The sequence below is a fragment of the Lactuca virosa genome, chromosome 7 (assembly GCF_052849685.1).
Source record: "Lactuca virosa cultivar CGN04683 chromosome 7, Lactuca_virosa_CGN04683_v6, whole genome shotgun sequence".
NCBI classification, from domain to species: domain Eukaryota; kingdom Viridiplantae; phylum Streptophyta; class Magnoliopsida; order Asterales; family Asteraceae; genus Lactuca; species Lactuca virosa.
Genome location: NC_136432.1, coordinates 114,517,492 through 114,536,500, shown reverse-complemented (window position 1 = coordinate 114,536,500; position 19,009 = coordinate 114,517,492). Strand labels below are relative to the sequence as shown.

Below are 19,009 nucleotides of genomic sequence, written 5' to 3'. Positions count from 1 at the left end.
TATTTGGTAAGTAACGTCTGTATTCAGCCATTACTAGTGTGTTATATACTTCTACAGGTCTGAATTGCATCGCTTGAGAGCATTGCTGCATTCAAGAATTTGTGATGATGATGTTGTTGTTGAAAGAGATGAAGCATCAACAACTGACACAACTGGCCAAGCACCGAGACAAGATTCAAAGTTAATTATTAATAATAAGGCAACAAGCCTTCCGAAAACATCAATGGCAGCAACTATTGAGAATCTCCCATTCGAGCTTTTATCAATCATATTCATCCGATTATTGGCAAAACAACTTGCTCAAATGAGATGCGTCTCCAAATCTTGGAATGCCCTCTTATCTGAATCTTCCTTTGTAAAATCCCACCTCCATCATTCCATCAATAACAAGGATCAAATTCTCTTGGTCTTCTACCACAAGGCATCTTCTTCTGACCCTAATCAGTTCACTGCACACCCTTCTCGATCTCCCCATCTCCAACTCATCAAACTCCCAGATGTTAATCCCTAATCTGGACATACTACTCCCAGAATCAAAGTTATTGGCTCTGTTCACGGCTTGATATGCTCTCGTTATGGTAATTCAGTCATTCACATTTGGAATCCCTCTCTCTCTCTCTGCTGTGTTAACTCTCCCGCCATATTCTTTCCCCTATTGCGGTTGTTATGAAATCTCTTTCCGGTTTGGGTTTGATCCCAAAACCGAGGATTACAAAGTTGTTAAGGTCACAGGTCTCATTGAAGAAATCGAAACCGAAGCATCAGTAGAAGACGATGTTCCTAGTTTTCTACATGTCATCAAAAAGTGGTTGCAAGTTGAGATTTACAGCATGAGAAAGGGTTCATGGAAGTTAATCACTCAAAGGTTTCCATCTCACATCACGAGGATTTTTGATAATGATAAGGCCTGTGTAGATGGCCATGATGGGCGTCTTCATTGGGTTGGTCATACTAATGAGAAGCTTGATTCAGAGTTGATTGTGGCATTTGATTTGGGTTCAGAGACATTCCGTGAGATGACTCTTCCGGATTCTATACTGGATTACGATCGCTCCAACGCTTTAGGAGTTTTGGGGGGAAAGCTTTGTGTGATGTCAAGGATGGGGATGCTGAAATCCAGGTGTGGGTGATGGATGAGTATGGGGTGGCTGAATCATGGGTCAAACGCCATGTCTTTTGCTTTTCACATTTTCTTGGTGATGCACTTACTGGATTCACATCACACAATGAGTTTCTTATTGAAGATCGCGATGATCGTCTTGTTTTGTACAATCCAATTGTAAACAAGACTAAGATCTTGGAGAAAGATCTTCGTGCAAAACATGGTGCAGCTAAAATCATGGAGTATGTCGACAGTCTTATTTGGGTAGCACCTCCTGCAAGATGAACAGCTTCTCTTATTTTCAGTTATGAACAGACATCCCTACTAAACGCAAGACAACCATAAATAACTTTTGCCTCTTGTTCAATATCTTATGACCAAACGTTGAATTTTGTCACGCTGTAATGGATGACACATTCCAACTTCAACTAAACCCTAGTTACATTAGCTTTTACTTTTACTTTCACTTGAAAGAATTTTATATTTTTCAATTCTGTGCCTAACAACAGAAGGGTAACATATTTACATCTGTTCTAATGATCAAAGCTACCAGCATCTTTGCTCTTCTATTTACCTTTTGAGCATATGGAATATGGCTGTTTATTAATTTATTTTTGGAATTTATAGGCTTTGCTTCATAGATGTCATGATTAGCTAGTTGTTGTTGAGATCATATTGTAATTGACCATTTACCTGATTACAATTGCAATAGTACCTTGCTGTCTAGTGATTAATGATGCTTCTTTTGTTCTCTCTCTCTCTCTCTCTCTCTCTCTCTATATATATATATATATATATATATATATATATATATATATATATATATATATATATAGGAGTAGGATCAAATGAGAACACCCAAAAGGTTGAGAACGCGAGATAGATCTGAACCATTTAAAAAACTAAATCTAAGGTTATTATTGAATGGGCCATTTATGTAAAGTTTTAAAAGTTACAGGCATTAAAGTGTAACTTCAAATGGTGATAAGGGTATTATAGTAATTGGACCTTTACCACCGTTATTTAATTCCTATAATTCCTCAATCACTCGCCTATTTCCTTTTATTTCCCATCTCTCTCTTCATCTCTCTCTGTAAACCTAGGTACGCCTCCACCCTACATCATCGATCCACCAAAAAAGGGAAAAGAATGGTGAGACAGATTGGAATCGATGAAGCCAAAAAGGGGGAAAGGGAAATAGGATCTCTGAATTGCTTTTGATCAGAAGGAGAGGATTCACGAACGGGGAGGGGGAGGAAACGACAACAGGGGGTGTTTGGAGGGAAGCTAAGCTCGTCCTCGATTGCGTTGGACCTTTTCGCCTTTACGGTGAGCCCTTCGTCGCTGCCTGTGTTGAAGCAGGGTGCGATTACCTGGATATTTCAGGTGAGCCGGAGTTCATGGAGAGGATGGAAGCCGTGTACCATGAGAAGGCGGTGGAGAAAGGTAGTTTGGTGATCTCGGCTTGTGGGTTTGATTCGATTCCGGCAGAAATAGGGTTGATGTTCAATTCCAGGCAGTGGGTTTCGCCGGCAGCTCCCAATCGGGTTGAAGCCTACCTGTCCCTTGAATCGGATAAAAAGATAGCAGGTAATTTTGGGACTTTTGAGTCTGTGGTTTTGGGAGTGGCTAATGCTGATAAGCTGGCGGAGCTTCGACGATCAAGACCCAAAAGAGCTCGACCTACGGTAAGGCTATATTTCCGGCTTGTTTCGTATGATACATTCATCATTTCGTGTGATCTTTCCTGCTGAATTCAAATTCCGAAATAATTCCGACTATATTAAACTTTTGATTCGTTCGAATCTGCCTTGTGTTCTCTCAGATCCCTGGTCCTCCTCCTCCAAAAGGGTCAACCATAGAACACCAAAAACAGATCGGACTTTGGGCTGTTAAACTACCATCAACCGACGCCACCGTTGTCCGGAGAACGCTTTCCATTCTTACAGAAAACCCAAACGGTCTTGAAGGAGTCAGCGAGGATCCTAAACACGCAGAGAAACGCTCCTCCTTTTGGTCTACAATAAAACCTGCTCATTTCGGAGTAAAGATTGCCACCAAGAATCTTCTGGGTATGATTGGAATCATCGCCACCGGGATATCAATTGGGCTTCTGGGCAGCTTCTCATTCGGAAGGTGGCTTCTATTGAAATTCCCCTCTTTTTTCAGTTTTGGAGGGTTCAGAAAGGAAGGTCCCACAGAGGAAGAAGTCGCTAGCGCCAGTTTCAAGATGTGGTTCATCGGCCATGGCTTCAGTGAATCCTCTCCTCTTCACCACTTCTTTTTCTTGTTCCAGTTACTGTCGATGAGAGGGGGAGGAAGGCAGAAAGAAAACGACAATAGGGGTGTTTGGGTTGCTTGGTGTGTCGTAAAACTGTGGCAGAAAACGGAGGGGGTTGCTGCCCTTGGCTCGCCGGAAACCACCAGCAAACACCTCTGGTGGGGGTGTTTTTGTTGCACCTCGAAGATAGGAGAAAAAGAAGGGAGTGTGAGAGGAAATGGAAGAATGAAAAATTGTATTTATCTATGAATAGCAGTTATTCATTTGTGGATAGCAGTGCATTCATGTGTGAATAACAGTGAATGAATATCAGTGCATTCATGTGTGAATACGAGTGTATTCATTTGTGAATAACAATGAATGAATGTATTTATTTATGATTAGAGGTATTCATTTATTCAATTCTGAATAACAGGGTACTCATTTGTTAATAGCAGTGTATTCGTTTGTGAATAACAGTGTAAGAATGTGTTAATGAGTATATTTATTTATGATTAGAGGTATTCTTTTTATGAAAAAATGATAATTTTTATAGTCTTTTTATTTTCAATTGATTAAAAAAAGGAATTAGATTACTTGTAAATTGATGTGTATTTATTTGTGATTGGAGTAGTATCAGGTTTTTTGAAAAAAAAAATCATTTATGAATACAAATGTACTAATTTGGTGTTCGATTTCTATTCATTTTTTTAAACACAAAAAAAAACGTGAAATAGGAGAAAAAAAATTGATTTTTTTAAGAATTTTTTTTTCAGTTTTAAAATAAATTTTGGCAAAAATGTTTTTTATATTCTATTAATATTAAAAATAAAAAATTGAATATTTATTTCTTTTTTGGTAACTGATCCTAAATTTAAGGGAATTTGATTAAATTTTATTTTATTTTAATTTAATTAAAATATACATTTACTAGTATGCCCTTATATATTGATTGGTCCAAAATTGTTTTCGCGTTCTCAACCTTTTAGGTGTTCTCATTTGATCCTCTCCCTATATATATATATATATATATATATATATATATATATATATATATATATATATATATATATATATATATATATATATATATATATATATATATATATATATACTAGCCGTTTACCCGCGCTAAGCGTCGGGCGGCAAAGAGTTTCTTTCGGAAGATAGTTTTAATGTGTTAGTTTCCTTTAGACGTGAGTTATTCATTGCGGTCTTTTGGTAGACTATTTTGTGTCGAATAGTTCATTTCAACGGATAGTTTCTTGCTAGGTGCATAGCCATACAATACGATAGAAGTGGAGTCTACATTTGGAATTTCATCTAATAATTCATACTTGATTTTACAATATATAAATAACAACAATCTGCAATCATGTAGTTTTGTACATTTATAACATGTCCAATATATAAACTACACCAATCTGCAATCATGTTGATTCATCTGCTAGCCCTGCATTAAACATCAAATGAGCATCTAAGATATATATTTGAAGAAATTGTAAAATAATAAGTTGTTGATTGTACCTTGTTAATCACATAAAACTTCTTTATACACAACGTTTGATGTGTAGATTCCATCATTATCAAACGTTTTTTTTTTCGGCTTTACTAATACATTGGTATTGACACGTGATATTCCTCTGGACAACGCCACATAAAGTTGGCCATGTGAGAATACCAATTCTGGTAGATAAACACCTACATTTGGAATTGTTTGTCCTTGAGCTTTATTGATTGTCATAGAGAAACTAAGCTGAATTGGAAACTGCTTTCTCTTTAGTTTGAATGGGAACATCTCATCGTCAGACGGACATAGAGGAATTCTTGGTAAAAACACTCTTTTTCCAGCATGTTGACCAACAGCTATCTCTGCATCAATGACATTTTGTTGGAAAACTCGACATATCAATCTGGTGCCATTACATAACCCATTTGAAGGATCGATATTTCGCAAAAGTATTACTGGGCACCCAAAACAAATTAAGCAAAAACCGATAGCATGTTGACCAACAGCTATCTCTGCATCAATGACATTTTGTTGGAAAGCTCAACATATCAATCTGGTGTCATTACATAACCCATTTGAAGGATCGATATTTCGCAAAAGTATTACTAGGCACCAGTTTTTAACCGAAGACATCAACATATATTTAGTTTTAAGAGCAATATACTTTTATCTCTAAACCAAAACAACATATTTTTATTTCAAAATCTAATGGCGCGTTCGGTCGGTTATATATAGTTTCATCTTTATTATACCCCTATTTATAATCAAATATTTCCAAAGTCATCTAATTTTGTTTTAGTGTAATAATAATAATAATAATAATAATAATAATAATAATAATAATAATAATAATAATAATAATAATAATAAACACTTACGACCCATCTTGGAGATATAAAGTGAACGAAGTTAACGCCAGTAAACCAAAGTAACGGGAATAGTTTCGCTTGCCTTTGATGATTTTTCCAACAATATCTAAAAATAGCGATAATTAAAAGGATAACTTGTTATCATTTTAAAAACTTTAGAATGCTAAAAATATATATAAGTTATTAAATTTACCGATCATCATTTTTCTCTCTGTCCGATTCTCTATTAACCTTTTAATCGAGGGAACCAATGGAAAAACCGAAAACCATGATATGATAGCATCGGCCAGACGATTAAACCGTGTGTTATTGCTGATCCTAATCATCAAATCACCACGTAATAAACTGTATTCTTGATACCTCGGATACTCAGCATAAGTTGGTTCGATTTGGAAATGGTTTAAAGAGAACACACCACCCAATAGATTCCCTCCATAAATAAAAACGTATCATTTGTTGTGGAACAACTGCTACCAATTTCTCTCTCTAATAGAAAATGTAATATTTTTATAAACAAAATACTTATGATAAATTGTGAAAATGAAAATAAGATATAAATAATTTTTCAAACATACATTTTAATCAATGAGAACAATGAAGAGTTTGTTTGTTCTTGCGTCTTTCCAAATGAAATCCACACGAACGGGTGTCAAAATATACCACAAATGGAAGTTTTGTAACAATGAAAATGCATCAACGTAAATGTGACCGTTCATGATTCTACACACAAAAAAAAAATCTTATAGTTAGTATAGAAAAATTTTATGTACGAAAATATACTTGCCACTATCCACCATCAATAAGAATATATATTTAAGGCCTTATGTAGATAGTACTTTAGGTCATTATTCACAGTATCTAGTTATGAGATCTCATTAAGTTTTTTATTTATGTTTAGCTTCACATGATTTTCGGTTTATGAAAATATATGTTATATTTGTATTCATTTGTTATGAGTGGAAGATAATAAATTTATCACCTATAAATATATTATCTATTTGATAATTTAGAAAGTGTTTTGTGTGAATTCAGATTCCAACCAACAAAAATCAAGATAGCGCTTTGTATATCCTTCCGTTTTAATTTTGTTTTAAGAAAAGGAAGAAAATGACAACTTGGGTACAGCCTCCCAAAGTGGAAAATAACAAATATAAAAAAATGAAAAATAGGTTGTAAAGATATCAAACACATTCAAGCTTTGCACCAACTTCATTAATGATGACTAGCCGTTTACCCGCGCCAAGCGACGGGTACAAACAATTTTTTCAGAGATAGTGCACTTCAGGAGATTATTTTATTTTCCATATGCATCAAATAGGCTTTCAATGAAAATGGAGAATGGTTTCCTTTCAACAAATGAGTGGATAGTTTCATTTCAGCAAACAAATATTAATTACTTTCCACAATATAGCCCCATATTTTGTAGTGACACCGAAGGCGGGTGGATGATCGAAAACTAATTATTACTCCTCTTTGATTTTTATCGAGAGGGAAAAGGGTTGTGTAAAATAATGATAATAATATAATTAATAGTAATTGTATATAAATATCAGCAAGTTAATAATAATTTGGTGTTGTTTAAGAATATATATATATATATATATATATATATATATATATATATATATATATATATATATATATATCTTTTTCTCTTAAAAACTTTGAAGGAATGTAAAAAAAATGGAGCACAAAGGTCTGAATTTTGTTCCATTTTGTGTCATTTGAAAAATCTGGACTTTTGACGAACGTATCGGGGTCAACCAACCGATCATTATGTTTATCGAAATTTTCTATTTTAGCTAATAATAACCCCATAAGTTATATAATTTGATGAGCCTCTCTATTGATATGGAACCGCACCTATAAAACCCGAAATATTTTGGGTTTTTGTGGGTGATATATTTGGAATGATTTTCCTAGTAATCATTGTTTCCATAACCGATCAAAATTTGATAAATAATTATATACCTTTGGATCTAAAGTACATGGTAAATATTAATGCTATCAATTTTAATCTTTATTAATGTAACTTATGGATAACTATTAATATAAATACATATGAATATTCCCATACCTTTGCAGTTTCTTTTTCCGTTTTAATGCTAATAGTATTTAGTTTTTGTTTAGTTCAATAATTTCTATTGTAGACGTCTAGCCAATAATTATTAATTCTTTAAAAAACTGCAGGTTATCATGACAACAATATTAAAAGTAAAATATGATAACAATATAAAAAGTAAAAACAGTAACTAATAAATTTAGCAAAATTTCATCAGTTGATCATTAGTTTAAAATAGAGATAAGTGTTGCGGACAAATTCTTATTTTAACTGGACAAATTTTTATTTCCAATCACTTGGCCTTAAAATGAAAAGGACAATTGGTTAACAATTGAGTCCTCAACCAAACCATCTTCATTTGACGGCTCAAAACAATCTTAAACTACATCTTATTTCCTGTACTGTATTATTTTTTCCATCTCAATCTTCACGGTTTAATTATCTTGACAACAACAAAGTTTAGCATGTTTTATCTACATCATAGACAACAAAAATCAGAGATTAAAGGGAATCATAATCGATACAAACTCATGGTTTTACACCATGTTACCTCATGGTTTTACACATGTTTTACACCATGTTACATTTTAAATTACTATTGATATAACACATTTGTTATTAGCTTCTGGTCGAACAAACAACATGCAAAACTCAACAGGGACACAAAAATTCAAATCCGTCTTACTTATTTCAAAATTTTCTCTTCACATGCGCATGTTACTCTACATTTTTTGTCAATATGAGTATAAATGTGGAACTGCCATGGTAATCTCCCCCAAGATATTTAGGATTTTGAAAACTACATCCCACAACTCCCCACCTTTTGAGTTCACACACCAAATATCTGCATCCTCAACTGGAACACATTTTATTTATCTATATGTTTTTAGTTTCATTTTATATTTTCAAATCTTCATTCTAGCACACAAAACATACTAATAATAATAAAAAATATAAATCAAACAACTAATCAGAAAAAATAAAACATACATACAATTAACAATATTTTACAGTTCCACACATAAGTACACACAAGCACCACTATTCTCACGATCTGCTACCAATTTACATATACCGAGAGAATGCAAAACCAATTCCAATACACAATCTAGCAACACTCCCAAGCAAAAATGCCAAAGACAGTTACCATTCGAATTAATACTTTGTTTCAACTAAATATGCACAACATATGGAATCTTGTGTATTGGTTCTGGTGATGGTGATGGTGATGGTGGACAGAAATGCCTTGATCAAGGACATAATCCAACTTACACAAAAGAAGATAGAGGACATCTTTCTTCAACTAAGTAATATAGTGGAAGCAACTATTTCTGTAACAATGAAGCATTACATTTTCTAAACTGTATATTACATTGTCTCAACTGTATAAGTAGTGAGAAGCAATCAACATAAAAACTTAGTGTATGATGCAAACAACATCATCAGTATATACAATAAGAAAGTTGCTTTAACTAAATTCAGAAAGAAGAGAAACAAAAACAGATGTTACGAACACCATCTCCAATCAAATATTGACACCATCTCCAATCATTATCGATAAAATTGGTAATTAAAAAAAACATATTTCAGTGAACATCAAACTAAAAGATGATCAATAAAATATGATGACAAAACATACCCAAGTAATTGCATCAGCTTGGGCTTTAAAGGCCCGTAAAACGGATCCACCTCTTGGAATTCTATTTTGATGGGATGGCGGAAGATCATCATCAGCTCCTGCAATAAATCCAAAAAATCATCTTAAATTAATCTACAACAATTGGTTATGACTTCTACCATTGAAACGTATTCACAACTTAGAGAAAAACAACCTCCTATACTACAAAAGCTAGAGGTTGCTAAAAATTAATTTCCAATATTCAGAAATGTGAACTCATGCAATCACAATTCACTTACATAAGGTATAAACAGTGAAAATAATTGAAATTACAACAAAACAGAAAAACATTAACTTGACAGAAATAGAAATTTAGCAAATGAAAGCTGTGAAACTAACCACAAAACATAATTAGTCATACTTCCACTAATTAATCATACAATAATAAGAAGACAAAACATAATCCACTCAGTAGTAAATGGAACGATCAAGAACTTTTACCTCTTCCTGTTAAAATTTAAGATAACTGGAATTGAAGATTGTAGGAGAATGAGAGCAACGAATGACAACAGGAGAAGTGGGTGCACCCCCAACCAACCTTAACTTAAAATCAATTGAATATATCAACAATTAGACATATGATTTTATAAACAACCAGATGATTAATGAAAAAAATCAAGATTCAAGAAAGGTGAAGTAATTATCGATTTACTTGAATGGAGTTTGGAGAATATCAATAATCAATAACGCATAGATAAATCTGGTGACGGTACCAAATCAGAAACATTAAACCTCCAGAATGCGAGTTTCTTGTTCAGGCTTCTTCAATTCAACCAAAACAAGAGTTGATTAATAAGAAATGTTAGAGAAAATATATAATCCTAATCATGTAGAAAAGATATAAAAAGAATAAGATATTGATCTCACTTACAGAGGTAGTGGTGATGGCAAAAAAGTTTTCTTCTTCATCAACCTTGTGTCTCCAGATCTACAGAAAACATAAGGGTCTGTTGATTAGGTTTACTAACCAAAGTAATTTTCAATTTACTAAAAACCTCATGCAATCAGACATCAAACTGTTCTATAGAAATTGGTCAGTTTTGATTATTGGGATCTATTCGTTTATCCCTAAAAATCAAATAAATTCATACAAATTTTTAACCTGATTGTTCCCTATTCAAAATCAGAGCAGCACAACCAATGCAGAAGAATCAATTCTACAACTATGCAGCATTTCAAGAAATGTTTTTTTTTCAAGTGTGCAAGAGCAAAAATCTCATGTACTTGTATTGCTGCACCAACTAATACTCTAGAATTAATGTTTTTCTTATCAAAATAAGTGATTGGTTTGATATAATAAGAGTGTAAACACCAAAGGGTCTAAGAAGTTGGGGAGATAATTTAGTTTAAAGCATTTGCTACAGATTATTGTTTGACATCAGGTATGTCGATACATCTGAATCATTTCAAACATATAAATATTATAAATGCATCATTTTTAATGAAGCTAAATTATAATCTTCTTTGTCGTTGTGTTACAGGTCTCAATATGTGAGAATTAGGTCAAATAGAAAAAAGATTGGAAAAACATACCAGGTAAATGTCAATAAAAACTGAGGAATGAAGGAGAGAGATGAATCAGAAATTGATGGCTTAGCATTGTCCTTGTCCTCACCTCTTCCCTGGTGGTGACGGTTAGAGTTGTGGAGACTGTTAGGGTTTCTCGTCATAACATAACGTAGAAGAGGGGCAAGAGAAGGGGTGGCAATGGCAGTAGCTAGATAGGGTTTCAAAATTTGGATCTTCATTAGACACAGGTGCGATTGGGATTTTGAGAAGAGAAACAGATGTAAAGAAAAGTAGAGTTGTAGGGCGTCGATCATCCAGGTTAGAAGGAATCATCCAGGTTAGGAGGTCGAGCATTTTAGTGAGCGACGATTGTGATACCGGAGGTACACCGGAAACTGAAGTGAGTTAGAAGAGAGGCGATAGAGGGGGTGGGTTTGACGGCGTCAAATGTTGTGTCGAGGCTAGGGTTTAGTGTTTACAACGTAGAGATAGACGTACGCTTTCATTGTAAGCTAATAAGATTGTACATTATCTTGTAAAAAGTATACTTCTTAAATTTCAAGAAAAAGGTAATATGTTTAATAATATAGTAAATATATTTTGCATATTCTGGATTTTGGAAGATGTTACTGTCAAAGGGTATTTTGGGAATAGAAGAGCATTATAGGAAAATCACGTGTAAAGTTTTTTTTTTATTCAGAAAGTTAAAATATTATATAGTTAGGAATAGTTTGGTTTGGTTGCAACAAAGTCTAATTTTAAGGGCATATTTGTCTTTTAATATTATTGTGGTTACAGAAATAGAAGGAATGCCTAGTCTGGAATATGTCAAAGTTTTCTGAAAAAGGATAGTTTGAGAATAAAAGAAAAATACAATAATGTTGCGCATTTCTTTGTAAATTTAGCTTTTATTGAGTTGTTTTGGTATTAGAATTTCTCTATTTGTTTATGAAATTAACAATCTCAAATTCTCAATAAGTTTAGTTTGGTTTGGTTGCAGCAAAGTTTGATTTTAAGGGTATATTCGTCTTAAAATATTAGTGTGGTTATACAAAAGTGACTGCATATTCTGGATTTTGGAAGATTTTACTATCAAAGGGTATTTTGGGAATAGAAGAACATTATAGGAAAATCATGTGTTAAGTTTTTTTATCCAGAAAGTTAAAATATTATATAGTTGGAATAGTTTGGTTTTGTTGCAGCAAAGTATAATTTTAAGGACATATTATCTTTTAATATGATTGTGGTTATAGAAATAGAAGGAATGCATGTATGTCAAAGTTTTCTGAAAAAGGGTAAAGTTTCTTTGTAAAAACAATCCATTTCACAATATATAGTATATATATATAGTATGTCAAATACATATAATCAATCAAATGCTAAATAAATGTAATACATTAATTTTTCCATTATATCATATCAATTCCCCTAAGAAACACCATCCAATTAAGACATATGTCCTTACGTGCGTTTGGATCGCTCCAAAAGTCCACAACATGACTCGGATTTCCAACACCAAAATTGATAAGGAAACTGAAGCTTGGAATCGAATTTGTAGCAGAATAACACAAAGAACAAGAACAAAAGACAAGAAACAAAACAAAAGGGATAGATGTAAAGATTAAACTAGACCTATAGCTTAAAACTTCGGTGAAAACAAATGAAGACCTATTGATTTGAGTTCGGTGAAAACAAGTCAAGACTTAGGAAACACGTCCCAACAAAGACCAATTTTGAATTATACGCAACAACTCTAATGATCAACAACAGTTCAAATTTTCATACATTCGACAGAACACTCTCACAAATGATAGACATGGCTATATATAGCCTTACAATCTAACGGTAGAACTAATCAAATGTCACTCTAATAACTAGGCTAATTAATGGCTTTATTAAATGCTAATTTTATAAGAATAAATAAATGTTGGAAGTCGGTCTTGAAAAATAACATCTTGGGAAGTGGAAAAGGTGGCTACAACTTCCAAGGTGTCATGGAAAGCTACACGTGTAAAATAGCACCGAGTCCTAAAGCTATTCGCAACCAATAGACACCCTTCGCTTTCCAGCAGCCTCGCATCCAAGTTCCTTGGGAGAGCCACTCATTCGCATCTAAGAAACTCATCGTATCCAAATGTCCTATTGGTACCGAGTAGTCAATCGGAGCCAATGTGGAAATCGGAATGAACACCAAGTAAACCATTAGAACCAATCCATGTATGCGTCGAGGATAAATGCATGAAAGTCCTATTTGCAATCGCATCCAGCTTGCACCGAGATTCGCAACAGAGCATACTCTGAGGTTCGCAACAGATCACAATCGCAATCGCAACTAGGTTGGAACTTGAGGTCACATTCGCAACCAAGTTGTTCGCATCCAATGATCCTCCGAGGTTTGTAACCGTTCACAAGAGACTGCGACGCCTTACGAACGTTCGCACCCGTTCACAATCAACACCCGGTCCGGACTTCATCCATTCGCATTCGCATCTAAAAACAATGGCTTGCAACTCATTGCGACCATTCACATCCAGTTGCAACCAGCCACAACTAGGACTTGGACTCAGAACTTGGCTCACTTCGGAATGGGAACTCAAATTCGTATCAATAATGCCTCGCCATCCATTGCTTTGTTCCGATTTTGGAACTAATTCCTTCACTTCCCTTTAAAATTTACCATCAGACCCAATTGAGTTCGAATTGAAAATAGACATCGGAGTATCGCCATCCAAATTCGCATCATGTTTAGACCCATTTGCCCAAAACAAATGCAACAAATTCCCATATATTCCTTTCAATACAAGCCCCTTAAAATTACTATTGATATGGAAACTTGAATTAGGGAACCACCTTTGCCTCCCGTATTTTGTTACTTCTTTCAACTCTTCATAACACGTAACCTGCACATGTAAATAAATATATAAGTGTCTTGTAGATTGATTATTGGTATAGGAGGCAAAACTTTCTACTTCGATTATCTCATCATCTAACATGTATACATCACTATATACAATCTCCTCCCACCAGTCGCGAGCTCCATCCCTCAGAAGGCAGGATGTAAATCCCACCTTCGACCCCTCGGGGCAGAAGCTCATCGCTGAGCATTATTCATGTCATCGATCCACCTACGACTAGCAATGGGGCCCTTCTTCCCGAAGAACTTTGGGGCTCTACAATCCTTGAACTCTAGGAAAGAGAGAGTTCGAGCCCTCAGCTGACTTGCCGCGATCTCGGCACGAAAAGCCCCTGAACGCTCATCCAACAGCTCCATGATCCCCTCCTTGATGGTACCGAAAATCATAGGGGTGGCCTCCATAATTCCATTAGTAATCTCCGATGAGATGAACTCGCGCATCTTCTCATCAATTAGTTCTGCACCAGAGCCATAGCCAGAACCATACATAACGTCCTCCTCGAGTGGTCACCATATTGAAATACAAACATATAATGATCAGAAACATATACTCGAGGGATCTCTCACACCTAAAGCTCCTTAGAATCTCTGAGATAATCCTTGACTCTAGTACAGATCTTGTGCTTTCAGTAATACATGTCCGATACTACATTCCACACCTATCTGTAATTTCCTCATGGATCATGCCAAATCTTCTAAGTCACTCCACTAAGGCAAATCATACTACTTTATGATAGCCAGCATACACAACTCGCTGAAATATTTCCTAAACTCTCTTAGGAATCTTCATCTCACTTGCTCCTACACTAAAAGGAACCTCTACCAAAACTGTCGGTTGCCTTATGCATGCAAATTATACATAAAATGGGATCACATTGTGACATAGATTGTCGAATAAATGATTCTACCCTGAGCCCACAACCAGACAAGGAACAGGAAATAAGGTCAAACCAATAATTCTAGGGCTATATGATCCTAATCGTATATAATTTTTAAAACATACACTTAGAAATTAACTGACCCAATATAAATCCCGAGTAATACATAGCATCCAATCTCCCTAGGGTATAAGGCATCACACAAATCAGGTAATTTTAGCATACGATTCCTGAAGGTATCCTTAGCCCTACTATAGCATGTAAATTCACATATCAGTCATACTAGTCATAATACTTAAGTATGGATATTTTGGGAATCATTTACTTGAGCTCGACTGATTACACGCATCACACCCCTTTTCTTTGTAAAAATCTTTTTAGAAAACTCATTTTTCTTTGAAAAGATTATCAACCCCCCGGTTGGAGTTCTGACACACCGAAAGTGTGCCCGAATCCCTCAAACCAAGGTTCTGATACCGACTTGTAACATCCCAAAAACAATGGTAAATTTTTTATTTTTCAAACACCCAAAATACAACCAATTTGTTCCAAATCAACCATAGTATAAAATATTCACAGCATTAGAGTGAAATCAAATTTCAATGCGGAATAAAACCAAAGGGATGTTGTACGATCATGACGGGCCCTTCCCTTTCGAGCTGGAAGTACCTGAAAATTTTAAACTACAAAACCGTAAGCACAAAGCTTAGTGAGTTCCCCAAAATACCACATAGCATACATACATTTCTATGGGCTACCCCCATGGTCTTGCATACAAGTGTTATGGGCTACCCCCATGGTCTTTCATACCATTGCCATGGGCTGCCCCCATGGTCTTCCCTTACAGTGCCTTAGCTACCCCAAGGTCTTACACACAAGTTTCATAGGCTACCTTCATGGGTCGGCATTGGTGCCTTCAACCCACGAGTACAGTGAGAAGACTCACCTCAATCGGTAGACAAACAAATCTCACACTCGAGCTGTCGAAACTGAAACTCCCCACACTAATTAATACAACATAAGACCCTAATTAGAAATCAAAATAATAATTCACACTCAATGGTCTTAGCCCATAATCACTCTCTCTTTCTGGATAAAAGACCATTTTACCCTTTCATAGCTAGAATCCATCCTACTTGACCTATAACCCATCTTGACCAAAAATCCACTTTTGGGGCTACACCATGCGTACCATGCTCTACGGCCATCGTAGAGCCTTCGGATGGAAACGGGACAAAATCAGGCTACACCTCAAGATTACGCCTCGCGTAATTGCTCTATTTTGCCAACTTCTTATTAAGTCCTTAATACACAAGGACCAAATGTCCAAATCTCATATCTGGTCCCAAGGAACATCCTAAGTGATAAAGTCTCAGACTTTATGCTTTTACATGGCTTAATGGAGCATAATACCAAACCCTAAGTCCAAAACACACTTCAATGTCCAAAGAAACAAGCATGGAAGGATGGGAGTGGCCAAGCTCCCATTTTTATCACTCTACAAACTCAGAAATGATAGAAAATGCCACTCGTGAGGTCTGGAGTAGCTCATACTCACTTGGACCAAGGTCAAGGGACAAAAAAACTCATAAAACCCATAAATAGCTAGATATATCAAAGGAATCATCAAGGCTCAAGATTTATACCTCCTCGAGAATGTTAAATAAGAGTAAAGTCTGGATCTACAAGCTATGGACTCCCAAGTACACCTTCAATTGTCTCCTTCTTCACAAAACACACAAAGAATCACTAAAATGCTTCAAAGTTCACACTAAGGGCTAGGTTTCCGAGGTGAATGAAGGGAAGGGTGGAGGCTGAGTATAGAGAGGGTCTCAATGAGTTAAGACCCTTATATAGGGCTCACAATCGTGCAATTAGGGTTTAAACTCTGCGTATCTACGCCTTGTGTAGATATATCTACGCCTCGCGTAGGGCAGTAAACCCTCGCAAGGACTTGTTGACCCACGCCATGCGTAGGTGACTATCCTACACCCAACGTAGGATCAAGTCTCAAAAAAATTAAGACTTTAATAATATAAGAAATGTACCTGGGGTAACGAGTGTTATAAATGATGGGTTTTGAGCATTCTAACACTCCTAAGGTGTACATGCAACCCTAGAAACCTTGGATCTATGTTTGTCTAAAATACATGCAAAATATGATTTCCAAGGTTCTTAATCCTATCTAGAATACATGGGGAACTTTTAACATAAAAGTTAGCTAGAATTACATACCTTGTAGTTGATTTGATTCCTTCAAAACCTTGAGAGCCTAGCACCCCAAGTGTGATGCCTCAAATGTTTCACACAACACCAAATGCTCTTGGAATAAACTTTGAGAGAGAATGTCACACTTAGAAATCGGCTTGCCCTCTATATTGCTTCTAGTAGCCGATTTTGGTGAGCTTCATATCCTTTATATAGTGTGTTACAATTAGGGTTACACCATGTAAACCCTAATGTAACATGGCTCTTCATTTCCATGACCCATGGGTTTGTAAATCCCACGGAGCATCCATGGAGCATCCTATGGACCTTAGCCCAACTTGATAATCCATGGAGCCTTTTGTAACATCCCGAAATTCAGGTACAACTATTTAGCCCTTCTTTTATTCAAAGTGTCAAGTTAAGCCCTTAAGAGGAATTGGTAGCAAATGAGTACGCTGGGCGTACTCAAGAGTACGCTGCGCGTACTCATGCGCTTATTTTGGACGCGGACTCGCCTGAGTACGCTGGGCGTACTCAGGGTTACGCTGGGCGTAATGTGTCCAGGTGCAAACCCTAATTTCTGACTTGTGCCCTATATATTGGATGCTAAGGCTTATTTCTCAGCCTCCATAGCAGTGAGTAAAACCCTAAGAGAGAGCTTTTCATCGTTCTTAGTGAGTGTGTGTGATTTTGGAGCTAAAAGTGCCTTGGTGTGCTAGTGAAGAAGAAGGAGAGGAGTTTGTGGAGACTAGAGTTTGAAGTGCAAGTTTGGATCTGAGATCTACAGAGGAAGGAGCTGCATTTGGAGGTATAAAGTTCAAAACTTTCCTTTTCATTTGGTTTGTTGCTTCATGGACCATTTTAGGGTTAAAAGTCCCAAAGGTGGAGACTTTATGAGTGTAATGTGCTCCATGGACCTAGATCTGTCCCATTTCAGTGGTATTTGTGTTGTAGATCAATAAAGTTCCCTTCTTGGTCGTGGATATGAGATCATGCTTGAGTATTGGGCTTTCTAGTGTTAGGAAATGGTATATTTTGGATGTTAGTGACTTGTTCAGCCATGCAAAGGCTTAAAGTCATCGACTTTATGGATTAAGAGGCTTAAAAATGGTTAGATCTAAAAGTTGGACGTGAGTCTTAACTGTTTAAGACCTCAAGAGCTAAGGGACTGAAACTGGGATTTACGCCGGGCGTAATCCCAGTACGCGCGGCGTACGGGGAGGCGTTCCCCGATTCTGAGACTGACGGGTACGCCCAGCGTACACATCTGGTACGCGCAGCGTTACCCTGAGGGTTGACTTTTGGTTGACTTTTAGGGTTTGGTCTATAGTGGGGCCTTTGAGTTATGAGAGGGGTAAAATGGTCTTTTACCCTTCTGAGAGTACTAAGAGGAGGAATAGTCTAGACTTGAGAGATGTATTGATTGAGAGTATTTATTTTATTAGGCGGAGGCTAGACCTGATTTTACAGAGTTCGAGCTTTACCGAGTTACCCGAGGTGAGTCTTTTCACTATACTTTACCTAGAGTGATAGTTAGAGCTATGAGACAGAGTATGTTGTATGCTTTTGCATGATGTGATTTCTATATGTTATATGCTATGTATGTTACAGAGTTTTCAGAGTTAGGACCGGAAGGTCCACAGAGTTAGGGCCAGAGGGCCCACAGAGTTATGGGACTGGAGGGTCCCACAGAGACACCTTGACCAGAGGGTCATCAGAGTTATAGCCTCGAGTGGCTAATATGTGTTGTGTGTGGTATTTTGGGGAACTCACTAAGCATTTATGCTTACAGTGTTGTGTTATGTGTCTCAGGTACCAGCGAGGATCGCGGGAAGGCGCTGGCTTGATCAGTACACACACGGGGAGATTTTTATTATGATCTTGGGATATGATGTTATGATTGACTATGTGATCCAATGGTGTTTTTATAACGATTATGAATGAAAATGTGTTTTATAAAATGTGAAAAATTGTTTTGAAAATTTGGGTGTTACAAGTTGGTATCAGAGCCTTGGTTTG

The 19,009-nt window shown here is 36.0% G+C and overlaps 3 protein-coding genes and 1 long non-coding RNA gene across 8 annotated transcripts; 2 read left to right on the top strand and 2 right to left on the bottom strand.

Moving 5' to 3' along the window:
• The first annotated feature begins 223 nt into the window (after positions 1-223).
• LOC145127066 (F-box/kelch-repeat protein At3g06240-like) lies at positions 224-1,130 on the top strand. Its single transcript, XM_079062315.1, has 2 exons — positions 224-499; positions 588-1,130. The coding sequence occupies exons 1-2, from the start codon at positions 224-226 to the stop codon at positions 1,128-1,130; spliced, it is 819 nt and encodes a 272-aa protein (XP_078918441.1).
• On the top strand, positions 1,130-3,632 carry LOC145127065 (putative mitochondrial saccharopine dehydrogenase-like oxidoreductase At5g39410). The gene is made up of 4 exons (XM_079062314.1): positions 1,130-1,344; positions 2,328-2,790; positions 2,928-3,361; positions 3,563-3,632. The coding sequence occupies exons 1-4, from the start codon at positions 1,130-1,132 to the stop codon at positions 3,630-3,632; spliced, it is 1,182 nt and encodes a 393-aa protein (XP_078918440.1).
• Positions 3,633-4,893: 1,261 nt separating this feature from the next.
• Positions 4,894-6,538, bottom strand: LOC145127064 (uncharacterized). Its single transcript, XM_079062313.1, has 4 exons — positions 6,522-6,538; positions 6,402-6,461; positions 5,935-6,059; positions 4,894-5,384 (listed from the first exon to the last, which is right to left on the bottom strand). The coding sequence occupies exons 1-4, from the start codon at positions 6,536-6,538 to the stop codon at positions 4,894-4,896; spliced, it is 693 nt and encodes a 230-aa protein (XP_078918439.1).
• A 2,207-nt stretch (positions 6,539-8,745) lies between these two features.
• Positions 8,746-11,510, bottom strand: LOC145123418 (uncharacterized). Of its 5 annotated transcripts, XR_013715135.1 has the most exons (5): positions 11,015-11,509; positions 10,353-10,409; positions 10,134-10,243; positions 9,923-10,024; positions 8,746-9,540 (listed from the first exon to the last, which is right to left on the bottom strand). It is a non-coding gene; the product is annotated as an uncharacterized LOC145123418 (long non-coding RNA). The 5 variants fall into 5 exon arrangements; XR_013715133.1 differs by having other exon boundaries at positions 9,923-10,243; positions 11,015-11,510; XR_013715134.1 differs by having other exon boundaries at positions 8,746-10,024; positions 11,015-11,508.
• Between the last annotated feature and the right edge of the window lie 7,499 nt (positions 11,511-19,009).